General features: G+C 35.5%; 2 protein-coding genes across 3 annotated transcripts; both read right to left on the bottom strand.

Moving 5' to 3' along the window:
- Positions 1–325: 325 nt before the first annotated feature.
- LOC110701037 (polygalacturonase-like) lies at positions 326–3,927 on the bottom strand. The gene is made up of 4 exons (XM_021878622.1): positions 3,197–3,927; positions 2,088–2,377; positions 1,354–1,582; positions 326–1,226 (listed from the first exon to the last, which is right to left on the bottom strand). Exons 1-4 carry the CDS (start codon positions 3,659–3,661, stop codon positions 966–968), a joined length of 1,245 nt encoding a protein of 414 aa, XP_021734314.1. The 5' UTR covers positions 3,662–3,927; the 3' UTR covers positions 326–965.
- A 2,512-nt stretch (positions 3,928–6,439) lies between these two features.
- LOC110701036 (type II inositol polyphosphate 5-phosphatase 15-like) lies at positions 6,440–17,558 on the bottom strand. Of its 2 annotated transcripts, XM_021878621.1 has the most exons (11): positions 16,528–17,557; positions 15,127–15,379; positions 13,762–14,572; positions 13,440–13,564; positions 12,510–12,594; positions 12,049–12,211; positions 11,906–11,946; positions 11,535–11,802; positions 10,305–10,428; positions 9,841–10,201; positions 6,440–7,236 (listed from the first exon to the last, which is right to left on the bottom strand). In XM_021878621.1, exons 1-11 carry the CDS (start codon positions 17,351–17,353, stop codon positions 6,880–6,882), a joined length of 3,414 nt encoding a protein of 1,137 aa, XP_021734313.1. In that variant the 5' UTR covers positions 17,354–17,557; the 3' UTR covers positions 6,440–6,879. The 2 variants fall into 2 exon arrangements, with proteins under 2 accessions (XP_021734313.1, XP_021734312.1); XM_021878620.1 differs by having other exon boundaries at positions 11,906–12,211; positions 16,528–17,558.
- Between the last annotated feature and the right edge of the window lie 19 nt (positions 17,559–17,577).

Genomic DNA, 17,577 nt, shown 5'->3' with positions numbered 1-17,577 from the left:
ACATTAAATTGTGAACGGCGGATGGTGGCAACAAATAGAAAAGAACTTTCTATCAATTTCATTCATACGTCACACATTTCATTTCTTCTCTCTTCTTCTTTTTTCTCTCTCTTCCTCATGATTTACTTTCTCTCTCTTCCTCAATTTTCTCACTCTTCCATTTTGACTTGATTTTCTTCAATATTTTGTGATTTGATCTGTTTTGCTTCAATTTTTAGTGCTTTGATCTGATTTTCTACCTTCTTTTTCACTTGCGAACTTGTTTCTCGCTAATTTCAGGTTTGTTACTTAATTTTTTGTGCATTTTTATTAGTTTTTAGTGGATTTGATTCGATTTTTAGGTTTTTTTAATTTTGTCCTTCTACTCTTTTGTAGTGCTTATTTACTACTAATTTCTGCAATGGTGAAGAAGAAGAGTAAAAATTTGGAGTTATAGTTAGATGATGTTGATCTCAGTGTAGGTTGGGTCACTTTTGTGAGAATTTAGGTTATTTTTGGAAAAAAACAAAAAACTAATGAGATTTATGGAAATTTTATGTGAAGATATTGGTCACTTTTGTGAAAAAAAAAGTTACTTTTGTGAAAATATGAGTCACTTTTGTGAAAAAAAGGGTTACGTTTGTGAAAAAAGGGTCATTTTTGTAAAAAAAAAGGTCACTTTTCTAAAAATGAGTTACTTTTGTTAAAAAAGGGTCACTTTTATAACAAAAAAGGGTCAATTTTTGTAAAAAAAAGGGTCACTTTAATGAAAATATTACTGTTCACAGGCGCAAAATGTCGATGTACAATAAAATTATTGTAAACCGGGGGCATGCAAAAGTTTTTGTTAAAATAATTGGAAAAACACAGATTATATTGACATATATGTAAGATAAAATAGTAACGTAAACATTACACGCTTGTACATTTTTTTTTATACACACTATATATACACACAAATCTTCAAAAAAAATAAAATAAAAAATTCATTCAGACACGCGAATGACGTGGAATTCTTTATTTAAGTTTAAACAACTTTGGGGTTGAACCAAGCCTGAGATCTCTCCAACTGCATTTTTGCAGTACGATTGAGTTTTATTTTCATCGTAGTACTTGATGTCGATATTTTGGAGTTGAATTCCAGTGCATGGATTCGTAGCACTGCAATCAAATTTTACTGCTACTTCAGTTAATGAAGTTCCTCGTATATTTTCATACTTCACATCACTTATTTGTACACCCGATTCCTGTTAGGTCATGTTAGAAGAAACGAGTTAGAAAAGTAGAGAATGTTATGTTTATATGACCTCTAATTAGTTACGTCACATAAGTTGTTTGTTACACTGAGTACATGGTACATATATATATACGCACCTGGCCGGGACAATTTTTATTATGAGGACAATAATTTTGTTCGATGATAATAGGATTCCAAACATATCGCATGAGAACATCTTGAAAAACAACCCCTTGGACAAAGCCATTGCTAGGCCTTCCCCACGACTTAATTCTCACTCCGGTTAAGGAGTAAGAGATTACCGCTGTTTTCACTGTTACATTTTGTACCCCTTCTTCATCCATACTTTTTGCTAAGCTTCCAATGCTGCATAGATATTACATTTTCGAAAATTATAATAATAATAATAATGATAACAACTTTTTTTTTTATAGAAAAAAATAAATAAATACATTATAATTACATTTTAGAAAATAAATAAATAAATAAAACCCTGATATAATTCATATATCGTATATCAGCAATCTCCATGACAAGTTTCAGTATCGTAAAATCCACTATTTTTATTACTACGTAGTACCAAAGAAAATCAAAGACAAACTTTCATTACTTAGACTTAGAAACACATTTTACATCTGTACTACACTAAAATGTTGAACAATGATTTAATTTTTACACTTTATTTTTTTGTTAATACAATAACAAACCTAAATTTCTTGTTATACCTGCATGCTTGACCAGTTAATTCTCTCTACTAATGTTAAATTATTTGTAGCACGATATAAAGTCGATATAATCAATATTTTACTAATTCGAATAGTAAACTTTTTTTTATTGTAAGACGAAGGGGTACATAATAGTTGTTCCTTACCTTATACCATGACTAGGGCCACACGCGATTCGTTCAATCCACAAGTTTTTAGTTCCAGGTCCGATGGAGACACAATCATCTCCTGTTTTAACCTTGGTGTTCATGATGTTAACACCGGAAGATTCTTGGACGTGGATGCCGTCGGTGTTAGGGCTATTTCCAGCTGCTCTAATCTTGACTGCTTCAATTAAAACATCCTTACACACATTGATCACAATATGGTACAGTTGGCTATTTAGTGAAGTAATTCCTTTTATCAATATGTTGTTGGAGCTGGTAAAGGTTAAAGTCTACAACCACAATAGAAATAAAAATAATTAGAAGTTGACTAATGTTTGATTAAATTTAATTAATATTAAGAACTTTATTTTGACAATCTGGTATGATCCCACTTTTATGCAATTCCATAGCAATAAATACATGCATCATTTAATTTGATAACCGCGCACTAATAACGCTAATGACAAAATGATCAGAACTACTTTGAAAGTTTGAATACTATGAAAATTTGATCTTTCAATTTTGATTAGTCGTACATCTACATTTGACTTTACATTTTAATTAGATCTGTTTGGTAATTAGCTAATAGTTACCCTATGGTCCCTATAGTTGATATAACTAATTGTAACTGGTTTAACTAGCTGATTGTACGGATGTTTTGACTAATTCTTTAAATCATCTATTTTACCAAACGTAACATTAAGAATCTTTATTTCAAGAATTGCTTAAATAATCGCTCTTACACAAACTAGAGTTGGGTTGAGCTACTTTTTCAAATTAACTTGGTGTACTCTAATAAGCTATTTCTTGTCAAAAAAAAAGTTGATTATATATGCTCAAATCATTTAACTGTTCTCAAAAAGCTAAACTCTCATTAATATCTCGCTCTTTTAACCAATAAGGTCGAGTGTTCGTTTGATGTTAAAAACTTAAAATCACGTATTTGATTATTTCGTATGAAAATTTTACATTTTAAAAATATTATATTTAATTAGTATATATCAATACAAATACAATCACAAAAAACAGTCAAATGAGAATATGCGATAGTAATATTAATGTTGCATGCTGCAATTAAAAAAGAATGTAGGAAGTCTAAGCATACATACCGTTGAACCTCGAGGACACTTATTACCATTTTTGCCCTTCTTGCAATTCCACAAGGAGGTACCTTTGGCATCAAAGAAACCATGACCATCAATGGTAACACCACTAACCCTATCGAACCACACCCATCGATCCACACGACCGAGCACATGATAGTCAAGAGGCGCCACTATGGTTCCATCGATGTAGAAGGTTATATCATTGTTGTTACAATCACTACCTCGAAATTCGATGGGATGGAGCAAGTACCTCCCCTTAGGGACAGTAATCGAAGCCGAACCATTCGTTTTACAAGCGGCCTCCCATGCTCTAAGGAAGGCCTTGCTCGTGTCAGTTAAACCATTTGGTTTAGCACCAAATTCTAGCACATTGTAGGCCTTTGTTTCAGCTGATATCGAAGATGATAAGTTAATAAAAATCGTACAAAAAAAACATATAGTCGATATGTATTTGTTGAACTTGGCCATTTTATTGGCTAGGACAAAATTTAATCCGACTAGAAACCCTGTTAGATTTTAGGGTCTTGAACACAATTTTTCGAGACCTAGCTACTTGACCTGTCGATATAATAGGTATATATGTATGGCCTATTAATTACGAGACAAGGAGATATGGTTTGTCTTCTAAGGAAATGAGCTAGAAAAATGTTTGTTTTGTGGTATTTGAAGAAGATATTGAAGGCACCTTGTGTATATATATAGTTTTATGAAAGTTTTGAGTATAAGTTGGTAATTAGTCACTAATCCGGCGATTAAGGCCGGCGTTGAACAGAAGGTAAACGTACACTATGAATATATGGGAGTGGTAATTAACAAGAAAAGTACGCCAAACAAAGGCTAATAGATAGGATTGAGTCAAATATACGGCTTTGTACGGAAGTTAAACGTGCAATATGAATATGGTGGTAAAAGCATTGAAGAAAAGTAAGTATGTTTGTAATCTGAAACTTGAATACATGTCAAGTAGTATAAATTATGGTACGTACTTACTAAGCTGAATATATTTATTGCAGGTAAATAAATGAAAGTTTTTATGTTTCTAGAAGATTGACCTTAGTGAAAGTGAAAGAGATGTTATGGACAAAAAATGGGAATTGGATGAAGTTAAGCTATCATGTCACCTGATTTTTAGGTTATATTTGTAAGCATGTCCTCTAGCTATTATATCGATGTATGAATGTATTTTCCATTTAAAAAAAAAAAAAAAAAAAAAAAAGTACTTTGATCTGTAGAATACAAATCTCAAGTGTATAATAAAATGAACGACTATAGAAGAAGAGCCGATAGATGTAACAAAAAATGGATAATTGGCGGACTTAATAAGTGAAAAGTGCACCGCCACTTATATTGTCTCCAGTCAAAGGCCAATAAGTTTATTGTAAGATCAAACATTTGACCTAGACATCTTATTCGATTTTTTCCATTACAGTTAATTAACAACCTATTAAAGATGACAACGCTACATAGTCAAGTAAGCCTTGGGATCAGACTCAAGAACATGATCGTTAATAATTCATCCTTTTACATTTGTACAAAACACCCCCCCCCCCTCTCTTTTTCCAAGGTAATGTATGATATGAGATCGAGTTACAATAATATGAAAATCTACATAATCATAAATTAGCTTATTATTCTTGTTATAGAAAACCACAGGTTGAAGCAAAGCAATAAATTTGTATAGAAATACCGTACATATTGCTAGTCTGGTACTCCAGGATATATGAATGAAGATTAAGTAAAAGATTCAGCACACCAGAATAAAAGGCAAAAAAGACTTTAGACTTTCATTTTTCAAAGCAACGCAAAAAATGAAGGCAGATATGACTTCATTTGAACTATTTGCACTTTCAGTTTTCTACTCAAAGCATTAAAAAAAACCTCATTTTCAACTTTGATTGATTTGTTTTAATTTTTAGCCGCGAATGGCGAAAACATAAAATTAATCAATTAATTGTGAATTGCTTCATTTGTACATGGATTAATTTCTGGATTAAGGACTGTGAAAGCTGTAATAGGATCAATGTTGTACTATATGATTAAATGCATTCTAGTACATAATATGAATAAATGTTATTTAAGTTAATTAAAAGGCAGTTAATTAAAGCTGGGTTAGTTGAATATGCATTACAACTGAACAAGTCATTATTGCTACAAAAACAACTAGCTAAACATATACTTATTACTTCTAAATAATATTCCGTACTACATGCAGCAACCAATATACTGCCATAGCTACCGGCTATTGCAACAACTAATTAACTGTATACGCTCTTACTGATATATTAAGGGTCTGTTCTCATACGTTGAAATTCAGGTCAGTTCAGTTCAGCTCAGTTCCTAATTTCCTTCTCTTATAAAATATTCAATTCAGCTCAGCTCGGCTCAGCCAATGAGAACATGCCCTAAGAGTTCACGGTCACAAATCACTATTTATAAACTAGCTCGGATTTTAGTCATAATATTTCCCAATACAATGCATTGTGTATATTCCTTCTTATTTCCTCAACTAATGCAATATATTTTTAGCTTTTATCCTAAGTTCTCAATGATTATGTGTTGATTGTACTCTTAAATCATTACTTAAATAGGAGTATTACTTAAATAGTGTGTAGATATTTACTTTATTGGTTGATTATCCATTAGCATTTTTTGTTTGATACTCCATGGAATTTCAAATGGAGTATTCTTATTTTTATTTTATTTTTTTATTATAAATTTCAACATATGAAATTTATAATTTAAAATCACCATTTTAATAGAATGTCAAGAGTTGAAGTGAGCCAAAAATGTGCCACGTTATCTATTCTCACAATAGAATTGCGTTTCATGTCATAATTAATCAAAAATGCATGTAAAGAGGTTTAAACACTAGACATCTAGACCTCCTTTAATAAAGACAAACTTTATTACCATCTTAATTACAAATAATTCATGTTTATTAAATCTACAAAAATAAATAAATACATGCATATTATTTTATTGTTGTCATGGTATTATGATTTAATGACAAATAAAAAAACAACAAACTAATAAGTCTTTCAAGCTCTCCGATGCATTGCCCGGGTCAAACACTAGTCTGTTCTATAAATCACAATTTATGGTCAAAACTCAAAAGGAATATGTGAACTGTAGAAAAGTCAAAAACACTAAACAATTGCAATATCTATGGAACAAAGTGAATAAAAACACACAAAACCACAGAAAATAAAATTTTAAAAAAAAAAATCATAAAATGAGTGATAGAAGGAAAAAAAAAAGTCCCACGCTCCCACTGTATACATGGGTTTTAATGAATTCAACTTCTCAATTTCAAAATTCTTAAATGAGCACATTCCACCCCTATATTTCCTTAAGGGGTTGAGACATTCAACTCTATACATGCCTTCTGTACACATACAACAAATTTCTGCGTTGACGCAGAAATTTTTTATAAATCAACTCTACAGTGATAGCAAATGAATGTAATGCAAATCAGCACCATTTAGAGGTTCTATTTACAATGATGATTATGGTTTGCCTAAAACTCAGCAAAACGACCAGTTAGGCACAGCAACAAAAGTACACTTACATAGTTACATGCACTTAACCTCACAGTTGCCTGGAAAGATTGATAATCCTCAGTACAAGCACTTTCCGGAGGTGAAGTGAAAAGTGACAGTCACAAAGAAATTTTTTAATGACCAGTGTTAAGGAGAGCGAAGCTTACGCAGTTTGTCAAAAACGTCAAGTGAAGTGTTGAGGTTTTGGATGTTTGACCTCTGCAGGAGATTCGACTGGACTTTATTCTCGTTCCTCGTTTTAGCCATGGATCTTTTCCCCTTGGCTAAGCAGCAGTAACGAACACGTATGCGGTGGTTACCAATCTCAGTGCAGCAACTTCCATGAACCCTTACGACCATAATGACTTCCTTGTCCCTGGCATCTTCACACCAACTATTCTGGGGAACGCCATCAACAAACTCTTCTAGGGTTTGGAACTCCTCATGATTAACTTCGACCTCCAGTGTACGATCAGGTTCGATCACACCTTTTGCCGGAGTTACCTGAAGAAAAATCATGTACCCTCAATTTACACTCCAAGATATAGTAGTGATATAACACACACACACACACACAAAAAAAAAAAAAAAAAAAAAAAAAAAAAAAAAAAAAAAAAAAAAAAAAACTGCTCTGTGTTTTCCTTTTATGAAGTACTCAGTTAAAAATTCAGGTGCAGCCATCAAAACCAATTGTTATACTAGTTAATCTATTAATTTGTTTTGATAAAAAAAGCAACTCCACTTTCTCTTCTTTTATCTTATGTTCCATGATTGAAGATAGACCACAAGGTCTATAATTAATATTCTAATAAAAGAAACAAAAAGCAAGGGAAGATGTAGAAAAATTTATAATGGAAGAGGCTATCGTCCAAACAGAAATAGAAAAAAAAAAGGTTCTTTTAATTATCACATCACTTTGATAATTAAAGGATCAAACAGAGGAACTAAAGGAAATAAAAGTATTGCTACAAAAGTCAAAGAAAGATAATCAAGCCTTTAATGCTCAATTTCAAACTAGCTAAGAAATTCTACTGAAAAGGTGAAAATGCCCATTGAACATATGATGATCACAAGAATCTACAGGAAAAAAATATATAGATTCCATGAAAAGGCAAGGACGCACACAGCTTGAATCTTACTCCTGCCTCACTTTGGTAGGTGTGACAATGAGTTCAATAAGTTAGACATATATTGAGGGTTATACAATGGGTATAATAAGCTAGATATCTATTGTCTTAGGGAGCTACCAACACCCTGCTAATTCATTTCTTGTCACTTAAACACTTGCTTTAAAAGCTTGGCTTTCTAGGGATAGAAAATATATCTCATAAAAACTACAAATATAGCGCTCTTCCTTAACATATTACCAACTGCACAACGAATCTAACGCAAATGGCACAGCCCATATCAAAATTGTGTCTGACAATAAAGAGAGACAAGTAGTCAGCACCACGTTCTCCCTCCATTGCAAAGAAGAAAAGGATTATGTAAGGCTCATATATTCTCTAACACTATATATCAATAGGTAAGAACACAAAATGTATAAAATTAATATATAAATAAGTAAATAAATAAAAAGGAGCTGAAGTTACATTAAGAAAAATATTTTAATGAACAAATACAGTGAGTGCAGTAACAGAGGACAAGTTGTCCTCATGAATCATGACAACAAAAAAAGATTATATGTTAGCTCAATTCCATAGAATATCCCCCACACAGCCATTCTTAAATTCCCAGCTGCCTTAGTCCACAAAGAATATGTACAATTTATGTTATACTATCCCACAACAAATCAGGAATCAAAGTAATTTCCTTTGAGATTCACTTAATACATTTGAACTACAAACACCACAAAATTTCCATCAAAGCAGTTCAACATATCTTCTCCTTTGCCCTTCCAAAGCCCACAAAACAGACTTACAACAGATCCAAAACAGTATGTGGGATAACTAGATACTCTCTATCCACAGAAAAAATCATCCAAATATTGCTAGTCAACTTACAGTGAAACAAGACGTGTGAGCAGGTCCCGGTATAAGCACAACCCCAAGGTCCACCAAAATGCTCTCACCTTAAGAGGAACTTTGGCCTTCCGACAAATCTATGGACCAGGAAGGGGGGGGGGGGTTATCTTACTGACATATAAAGAGGCTGACCAATAAAGACTTGCAAGAAATTGGTGCCAGTGTTGTATCCCACAGACACTTCCTATAATATTCTACGTCCGATAATCGAGGTGACAACCTCAAACATCAGTGAGCTCATCTCTTTCCCTATCACTAGAATGTCTCTATAAACAAAGATCAGTGTGTTTCAATTGAAGGAAATGAAGGATTGAAGTATCATTCATTTTCTTTCATTTGGATACCAAATGAGGATGGAAGGGGATTGGAGTGGAGAGAATGCAGGGATTCAGGGATTAAATTGTGAGAAATTGTTATCTCCAACAATGGAGAGATTTGGAAGGAAAAATCATCATTCTTCCCTCCCCTTCCCCTCCCTCCCCTTTCTTAATCCAAACACACTTCTATTTTCCTATCAAAAGGATGTCTCTGTAAACGAAGGTCTCTAACATTGCTAGCATAGAAAGCGGGATAGGAGCTTCATGATGTTCCTAACATTACAGTTCAGTACATATTTTGACAACTTAATGGTTCAAGTTAATGAGATTTGACCATCAAGTCAAACGTGGCTGATTATTTTGAGGTGGACTAGTAGATCTCAAATTATCATAGCTAGGCCATCCATCACCTGGAATCCAACAGACTGCCATCAGCCAAAAATGGACAAAAGGTGGATCACTTGTCAAGGTATGAGTCAGAAACTAGTGCCTGGATCAGGGTTCTCTCCCACTCCCCACCCCAGGATTATTGAGTTCCAAATAGACTGCAGGAGCACCCTCTCAATCTTTGCAAGTCACTAATTCCAGTAAATAATGCAAAAGACTACAGAGTACCATCAGATGCATAATTTGCTTCGGAGTTCATAAACCCATTAAGTATAGATAGACCAACGATTCCTCAATTCATTTACATGTAGTACTGTCAATTACTAGTCACAAAAAACAGATAAAATGATGGATATGCTAAGATAACAAAGATGAAGTACCTGAAGCCAGCGAGGGAAGCCAAAAGCACCTCTTGGACTGTGATTAGATGCTACTCCATCATTGTTGATGATAGACTCCCCAAGACATACTATTGTAAACATAGCTTTATCAACTGTACTTTTATTTGTAATCCGCAAAAGTGAAGTGCCATCATCTTGAAAAATTATGTTGTTTGTACTGACAATAATTTCAGGAACTCTGCATAGTTCTTGAAGTAGAGAGCGGACTTTTGAGTTTGATTCAATAATTTCACAGTACTCTTGTCTCCTCACTGATTCATCAACGCGAGCAATATCCAAATTAAATTTGCAGCGTACAGGCTTGTGATCACTGTCAGTCACATCCATGCAAGCCTCATACCTAACAATTGAAGTAGTTAGAATATAAAGAAAAAACATACGAAAGTGTGAAGACAAATAAACCTCCACAAAGACATCTATAAAATGTAAATGTGGAAACTTACTCTAAAACCGAGCAGACAACTGGACAGTCAAGACTACACTCTGAAGCTGAGGTAGTGCGGCTATCCCGATATAAGATCCTGTCACACCAAGCAGGAATACGCTTCTTTTCACCAGCATCATAGCCTAAACCATAAAATAACAAAAACTTAACATTCAACTGACAGACAAAGAAATAATTTGATAAAAGGACAAGAACAGCATGTACACGTACACCACCTAACTTAAATTATGCAAATGGCATATACCAACGTGCAGTTTAAAAGCACCAACGAGGGAACAAGTACTGCAACGGTGCTAGGAGTCGTTTGGTTGGATTATTGGGAATGGGTTGGGATGGAGTTGGAATCCATTCCACCTAGTTTTTTGTTTAGTTGAGTTTTTTAGTAATGGTATCTCGTACCCAAGGGGTTCTAACTCCCATAACCCACCTCACCCCCTAACATTCACAATCCATTCTATTAATGAAGTATGAAATCCATTCCAACAATAAAGCCAGACACCCCCTAAAGTTTACATTTCTCTCTCTCTCTCTCTCTCTCTCTCTCTCTATCTCTCTTCCAGTCAAATTTGTTCAGTTTTTTCTACTTTTTATCTTCTGTCAGCAATCCCCCATCCACTTCACTTCCTCCGTTTTTTAATTATTACACCATATAGGTTGGACACAATAATTTTGATAGAGGGAGATAGGAAAAGAGAGAAAGGTTAAATATAAAATTGTCCATGTGACGTAAACACAAAATAAAGAATAAGTGTGAAAAGTAAGGGTATGTTAGGTATTTATTTGCAGTGTGAACAGATATATTTTTTGTCCTAAAAGGCTAAAATGGAAATGTGCAATATTTGTGATACTTTTTTAGAAGGCAAGTAGTGTAATATTAAAAGAACGGAGGAAGTATTAAAAAAACCCGAAAATAACAATAATACTCCTAGTAAGTGGGAGCTACTCCCCTACCAGGCATCAATTTAGAACGAGTAGTGATACGGACTAACTTTTTACACAAAATCTATTGTGCTATTCTACACTTTAAATTGTTACTGATAATAAAAGCTAAATTAATCATAAACAGGAGAAAGAAAACAAAGCAAAACATTCAATAAATACTTGAGCTTAACAAGCCATAACAGCTACAATTTTTGAGAAGTAGAACAATTGAAAAATGAAATAAATCTGTCTAAAAAAAAAGAATAATGAAATAAACAACATAAAAAAATGCAATTGCAAGCAATACCTGCTAAACCAGGCTGATGCCTTTCAAACTTATATGTTGGAGGAAACCTAACAATGGCTTCACGCATGCCTTGAAATACTCTTCCAGCCTCCATCTCTGCTCGAAGTTGATCCCTCTCTCTGAGCCAGTCAAAGCATCTTTGAGAGATAAAATCTCTGGCCTCATCATAAGATATACCATCAAGGCGATAATTAAAATCTCCAAGAAAAATGACCAAGTCTGCTTCTGATAAATCAGGCATTACTTCAACTGAGCGATATCCCACACCCTGTAAAAAGAAACACCCAAAGTTGTGGGAGCATTTTAACACCCTGCATATTGATAAACAAACCAGGCATCCACATAGCAGATTCACGGCAGTATTTACTTACACTAGTGCTGCGAAGCATTTGAACGGTAGATGAGACGCCAACTGCAAGACAAAGGGCCAATGACAAGCCAGAACGATAAACAAAGCATGAAAAATATATGAAGCAGGCAACCGAGCAAGACAATAGAAGATATGGCATAATACCGGCAGCGCCATTGTTATTAGACGGCCGATTGAAGACCATTGATCGATACACATGATCAAAGTCAGCATTTCTACGGTTGACTGCTTCCAAATGTGCAGCAAAGTGACAGTTGACAAAACACATTGTTCGTTCATAGATTCTCATTCGTAATGCAACTGCCCCCTGAAACAAAACCCTAAGTACAGATCAGGCATCAAAAATGATATATAAAGAACATTGGGCTTCTTTTGTGCTTAAGAGTTGAATCTTTATAGAATAATAAGCACAATACTTTTATGTAATAGTGTAAAATAGAAATTGGGTCAATACCCAGGCAGGATCCCATAGAAGGTTGATTGTTGTATATTGTTTACAGAGTGCATTTTTGTCATTTTCAATTACGATAGAATACATTATACAAGAATTATAGCAAGCTAATAAGTGGCATTTTCTGGCTTGTTGCCAATAATTGAAGGCATACCTTATTACCAATTGCACGTCCAAAGCCACATGGTACAGCAGCGGCATCAACATCCCCAACATGAGCTTCAAGGTTCTTTCTCACCCTTAAGCATATACAATATAACTTGTCAACATAATAAGCAGGAAAAAAGGTTTACTGGAAGGATTCGCATATAAAAAAAAATTAGAAATTCTGCAGTCATAAAATACAGGCATGGGCCCAATGGAGACCACAAAACCAACTGAAATAAAATTAGGATTAAAAAGCTATAATAAATCATGAATTGCAGAATCCTTAATGCCTAGGTCATAGACTCATAGCAATGAGTGATTCATGTGCCTGAAAAAAGTTGTGGAAGAGTCACAAACTCATAATTAGAACCATTAACTCAGAGGCCCCAGGCAGCAATTATTAGTTGATGCTATAAAACCTATTAGCGAGGTTTCCAAAATGCAACATGAATTTTCTACTATCACACAATCAAAAGAACTCCACATTGGCTAAAGAAGAAAATAGGAGCATGCACATAAATTTTTCAACAATAATTGTGTCACGACTAGAGAAGCAAAACTAGTAACTATAAGTCTATAGCATATCAGTAAAATAGTAAATGATGATTACAATTTCCACATTAAGCCTCTTTTTTTTTCTTTTTTTATTTATTTTTTTCAAGGGATCAGACTGCCACAGAAGCTTTCATTTGTTTGCTCACCCTTCTGACTTGGGATCAACTATACCAAGATGCCAGAACTGAGAAACAGCATCCATAAAAAATCATCAAGAGGTTTGAAAAACATAATTAAAAGCAATCCCACCAAAAACTTATTCCTCCCCTTACCTTCATATACAGAATCGATAACTTAAAAAATAATTTAACATTTAATAAGCCAGCAACAATATATATTTTAATATCAAAATCTGTTGTTCATTTGCTGTAAGAGTACTCACCAAACAGCAATGAGCAAACCTGCCAGCTGCCGTGAACCAACACGCTCAAAAGTGGAACCTTCATCCAAAAGATTCCCTATTGTGTCAAGCCACCATTGCCCAACAGCACTACCCTCCAAACCAACCTACAGTAAAGGAAGATTGTCAATCCTAAAAGATCGAATGTAGCCACTTCAACAAAAAGTTCATGTATGAGAGGAAAACACACACGCACATGCCACGCATATTAGACTAGCAAAGTGTTCATGTATCACAATATAATTGGTTTCAATAGGTGAAACAAACAGAGATGAGGCAAGTGAGTTAAGGTACAAGGTATTACGGTTTCTTTTGCAGCAGACATTGCGAGAACACCAGCACCCATTTCTAGTTCTTGGAAGCCAACAACAACAACATCAGTTTCAGATGATGCAGAGCCAAGCCAAGAAATGAGTGAATCATAAGATGCCCTTCCTTGTGCAACATTCCAAGTTCCAGCCAAAACCTTCAAATTCTCCAGCCTTGTATAAAGAAATTCTTTGCCACTTAATTCTGCACGAATCAGGTTGTCAATAGGCCCTGGAGATGTTATGTTCCATCCTCTTATGCCACCATGGCCCGCTAAAGTAAAAATATAAGCAGACCCAACACCCGATTTGATAATAGGACTACTATGAGCAACCCAGCTCCCAAGCAGATTCCCATCAAGATCTACCACCTGCACAAGCCCACTTGAATAACCAACCCAAATCTTGGACCCATATGTACAAAGACACAGAACACCAAAAGGATGATACTGGAACTCCTGGAGACGATTGCCATTTCCATCCCACTGCACAAGAAGGCCACTACTGCACCCGGACCAAATCATTCCATCTATTGTAACAATCATTGCTTCAGTTCGCCGGTTATCATCTCCCACCGCCCCCTTGACTGCAGCTCGACGAACAGCATCAGCAGCTCCAAGAATGGCATTACGTGAGCGCTGCAAGAAACCAAATGAACCTTGAGGCTTTTCCTTCTTTAAAGCAGCTACATATCTCATCTTCATCTCATCTTCCGTTGTCAAATCTTGCAATGAAGCATTGTCCAGCCAGCTCTCCACCTGGCCATCAGTATTGAAGACTTTCAATAACTCTCGGGTACGGGCATCCCTGTTCAGATTCAAGAAAGGAAATACAAAGCCTAATTATTATGCAATGCAACAAACTTGAACAACCAAATTTTGCAATATGAATCACAATACATGCTTGCAATGCGATTGGAATAACAGCAGTGTCATTTTAGTACGAATGCCATATAACTTCTACTCTACAACTCTACGTTACCTCAGGTTAACTTCTCCATACTAGTGTTGGATATGGGCATTTTTCCATCAGATTGACACCTTATGATAAAATGTGCAATTTTTTGGGTTTATATGAAATGTAATGTGTCCTTGTCCAATATTTGACACGGGATTTAGGTGAAGAGAATATGAAACAAGTTAGTCGATAGTTGAAAAAACTGGTCTAATACGAAGGTGTAACGGAAGGAAATATGCTGAAGTCTGCTGATACAATTTGAGATTAGGTTTTGGTGTTCTTTCCATGAATGTTTACAAGGCTTTACAAAAAAAAAAAAAAAAAAAAAAAAAAAAAAAAAAAAAACAAAAAAACAAAAAAACAAAAAAACAAAAAAAAACACAACATCCAGGGGGACGACATACCATAATGCAAATGAGAAAACTCCAGCACTCCAAACCTTCGCTGTGGAATGATCAGATACCAAATACTTCACATCTGACACAAACATGTAGCATACACCATTTAAAGTGACTTGGCTCTTCAGATCAACATAAGATCTCTCAGCCTCCAAGATAGCCATGTGTCTTTCCTCGGCTTTTAGGGAAAGGGCCTTCACAATAGCTTCCCATGGCCAGATCCTAATAATGCCATTCTCAGAACCAGACCAGAGATCACCTGAAAATAAGGTCAGATAATAAATATGAAAAGGTAATTAACCAATATGCAGAGTAAGGACAGGGGATAACACCAGACCGCCAGTAAAGAAACAATAAATACTTGAAATAAAATGGATGATTCAGGTCTGAGAAAAAGAAAAAGGTAGTTATTTTTGCAGTGTCACTTAGGATACAGTCATGGAAGCCTGCGCCCTGCATGATCAATATGAGAACAGACTCAACAGAGATCACTTCTCCTTCTCCACATAAAAAGCTAATGCAGCATTAATTATTTTATTATTAACTTTTTTTTTTTTTTTTCAGTTTGCCCCACCCGGTTCACCTTAGCTCCGACTACATACGGATCGGACCCAGGTTGCACACCTGACTTAAGGTGGGTGAGTCTCCCAACAAGAGTTTTTCACTTTTTTGCATTCGGTGAGGCTCGAACTCGAAACCTCCCTTAAGTGACATCAAGTTGCTTACCACTCGAGTCAACTCTTGTTAATCAAATTGGTGTTTAGATAGCCACATAGGCGAGTGATGAGAATCGATTCTAGGATCTCCTAAAACCAGAAGAGAAGATAAGCTCTAACCACTTGAGCTATTATAAACTTTATATTAGTTAACAAAATTCTCTACAATTTAGTTGGATCATATAAATTAATTTAAGATTAAGTTGCTCAAAATTATTCATATAAAACGTCAGCTAGCACCTCATTTTCTTCTTAATAAACAACTATTCATATAGTCCATAAACCATATTATTACGGAGTAACTATAATCATTCTCCAACCCAGTTTTGATGGAAAGCCAATTTACAATTCAGATTTATGGATACAGAGTTCGCTCAGATGGTCACTGAACAAATTCTACTAACACTATTTTGTTTCAGAGTCCTATTAGGCATTTTTCTTGATCAATGTCCATGGATGATGACGGAATTATAATGAGAAGCAAAACAATCAATCAACTTAACATAAACACATTGCGATTATAAAAGAACGGAGGACATACATATACAATCAATCAATCCATCTCAAGTCAACTAAGTTCAAGACACTAAACAAACTCAATACACAAAACTATCCATCAAACAAAAACAAACACAAACATATACTAGTATAATTATACTAATAAACATCAAATTATCAAACCCCAACTCACCATATGATGTCATAACCATGGAAAGCACAGGCCCTCTATGAGCTTGCCATGACAAACACTCCTTAAATCCATTCTTTCTACCATCATCCATTTTCCACCCACAAATCCTTCCATCCTTATGTCCACTCCACACCACTCTCTGCCCCTCATCCCCTACCATACACACCACCTCCGACGCCACCTCGGCCGACTCCCGAAACCTCGCAGTCATCTCATCCCCCGGCCTCGTCTCGCCGGTACACTCACAACAGCCAGCTTCACACTCACAAACACCACCACCACCATCATCATCATCATGAGACAAAAAAATATCAGAAAACTCCCAACACCTCACTCTACTCTCTCCTCCACTCCATAATTGCTTATCAGTACACACAATCGTCCTCAATCCACGCCCTACTTGAGTCTCTCTCCTCGGATGCGGTCTAATCTCAACACACGGTGGTCGGTCCGGTCGAACCGCCGACCTAATCGGCAACCGGAAAATCCCGGCACCACCGCCGGAACCAACAAACTCCGGCAACGGCAAATTACTACCGGCGACAACAACACCGCCATTGATGGAACTGTTACTGTTAACCTTAGAGAGCTTGCGATCGAGAAATTGAATCATGTAATCGAGCTTTTTACTAGCGGTTTTGACGACGCCATTGGAGGAAGTGGAATTAGGGTTTTGGTGATTGATGGAAGCAGAAGAAGGGGAGAAATCTTCGTCGGAGGAAGAAGAAGAACCGAATCGATCGAAGATTTTGGGAGTTCGAGGGAATGAAGAAGTTGAAGGGAGCAAGTCGGTGGTACTATCATCTTCTTCGAGGTGGTCATCCATGGCTGAAAATGGCGGATTAATGGAGGAAAAATGGTGGGAATGTAGGAGAGAGAAAATTGGAATTGGGGAAGGAGAGAAAAGAAGGAGAGAAAATTTGGAGTGAGAAGAAAGGGTAGTTTGGCTGGCTGTTAGAGGACAACTGTGATGTATTAAGATGAGAGAAGAGTGGAAGACGTGGTGAATTGAAATAGTAGAATGGTAAAGAGGTTAGTGCCTAACTTGGG

This window comes from Chenopodium quinoa, unplaced genomic scaffold, assembly GCF_001683475.1.
Source record: "Chenopodium quinoa cultivar QQ74 unplaced genomic scaffold, ASM168347v1, whole genome shotgun sequence".
Lineage (NCBI taxonomy): Eukaryota > Viridiplantae > Streptophyta > Magnoliopsida > Caryophyllales > Amaranthaceae > Chenopodium > Chenopodium quinoa.
This window is presented reverse-complemented; position numbering and strand designations above follow the sequence as displayed.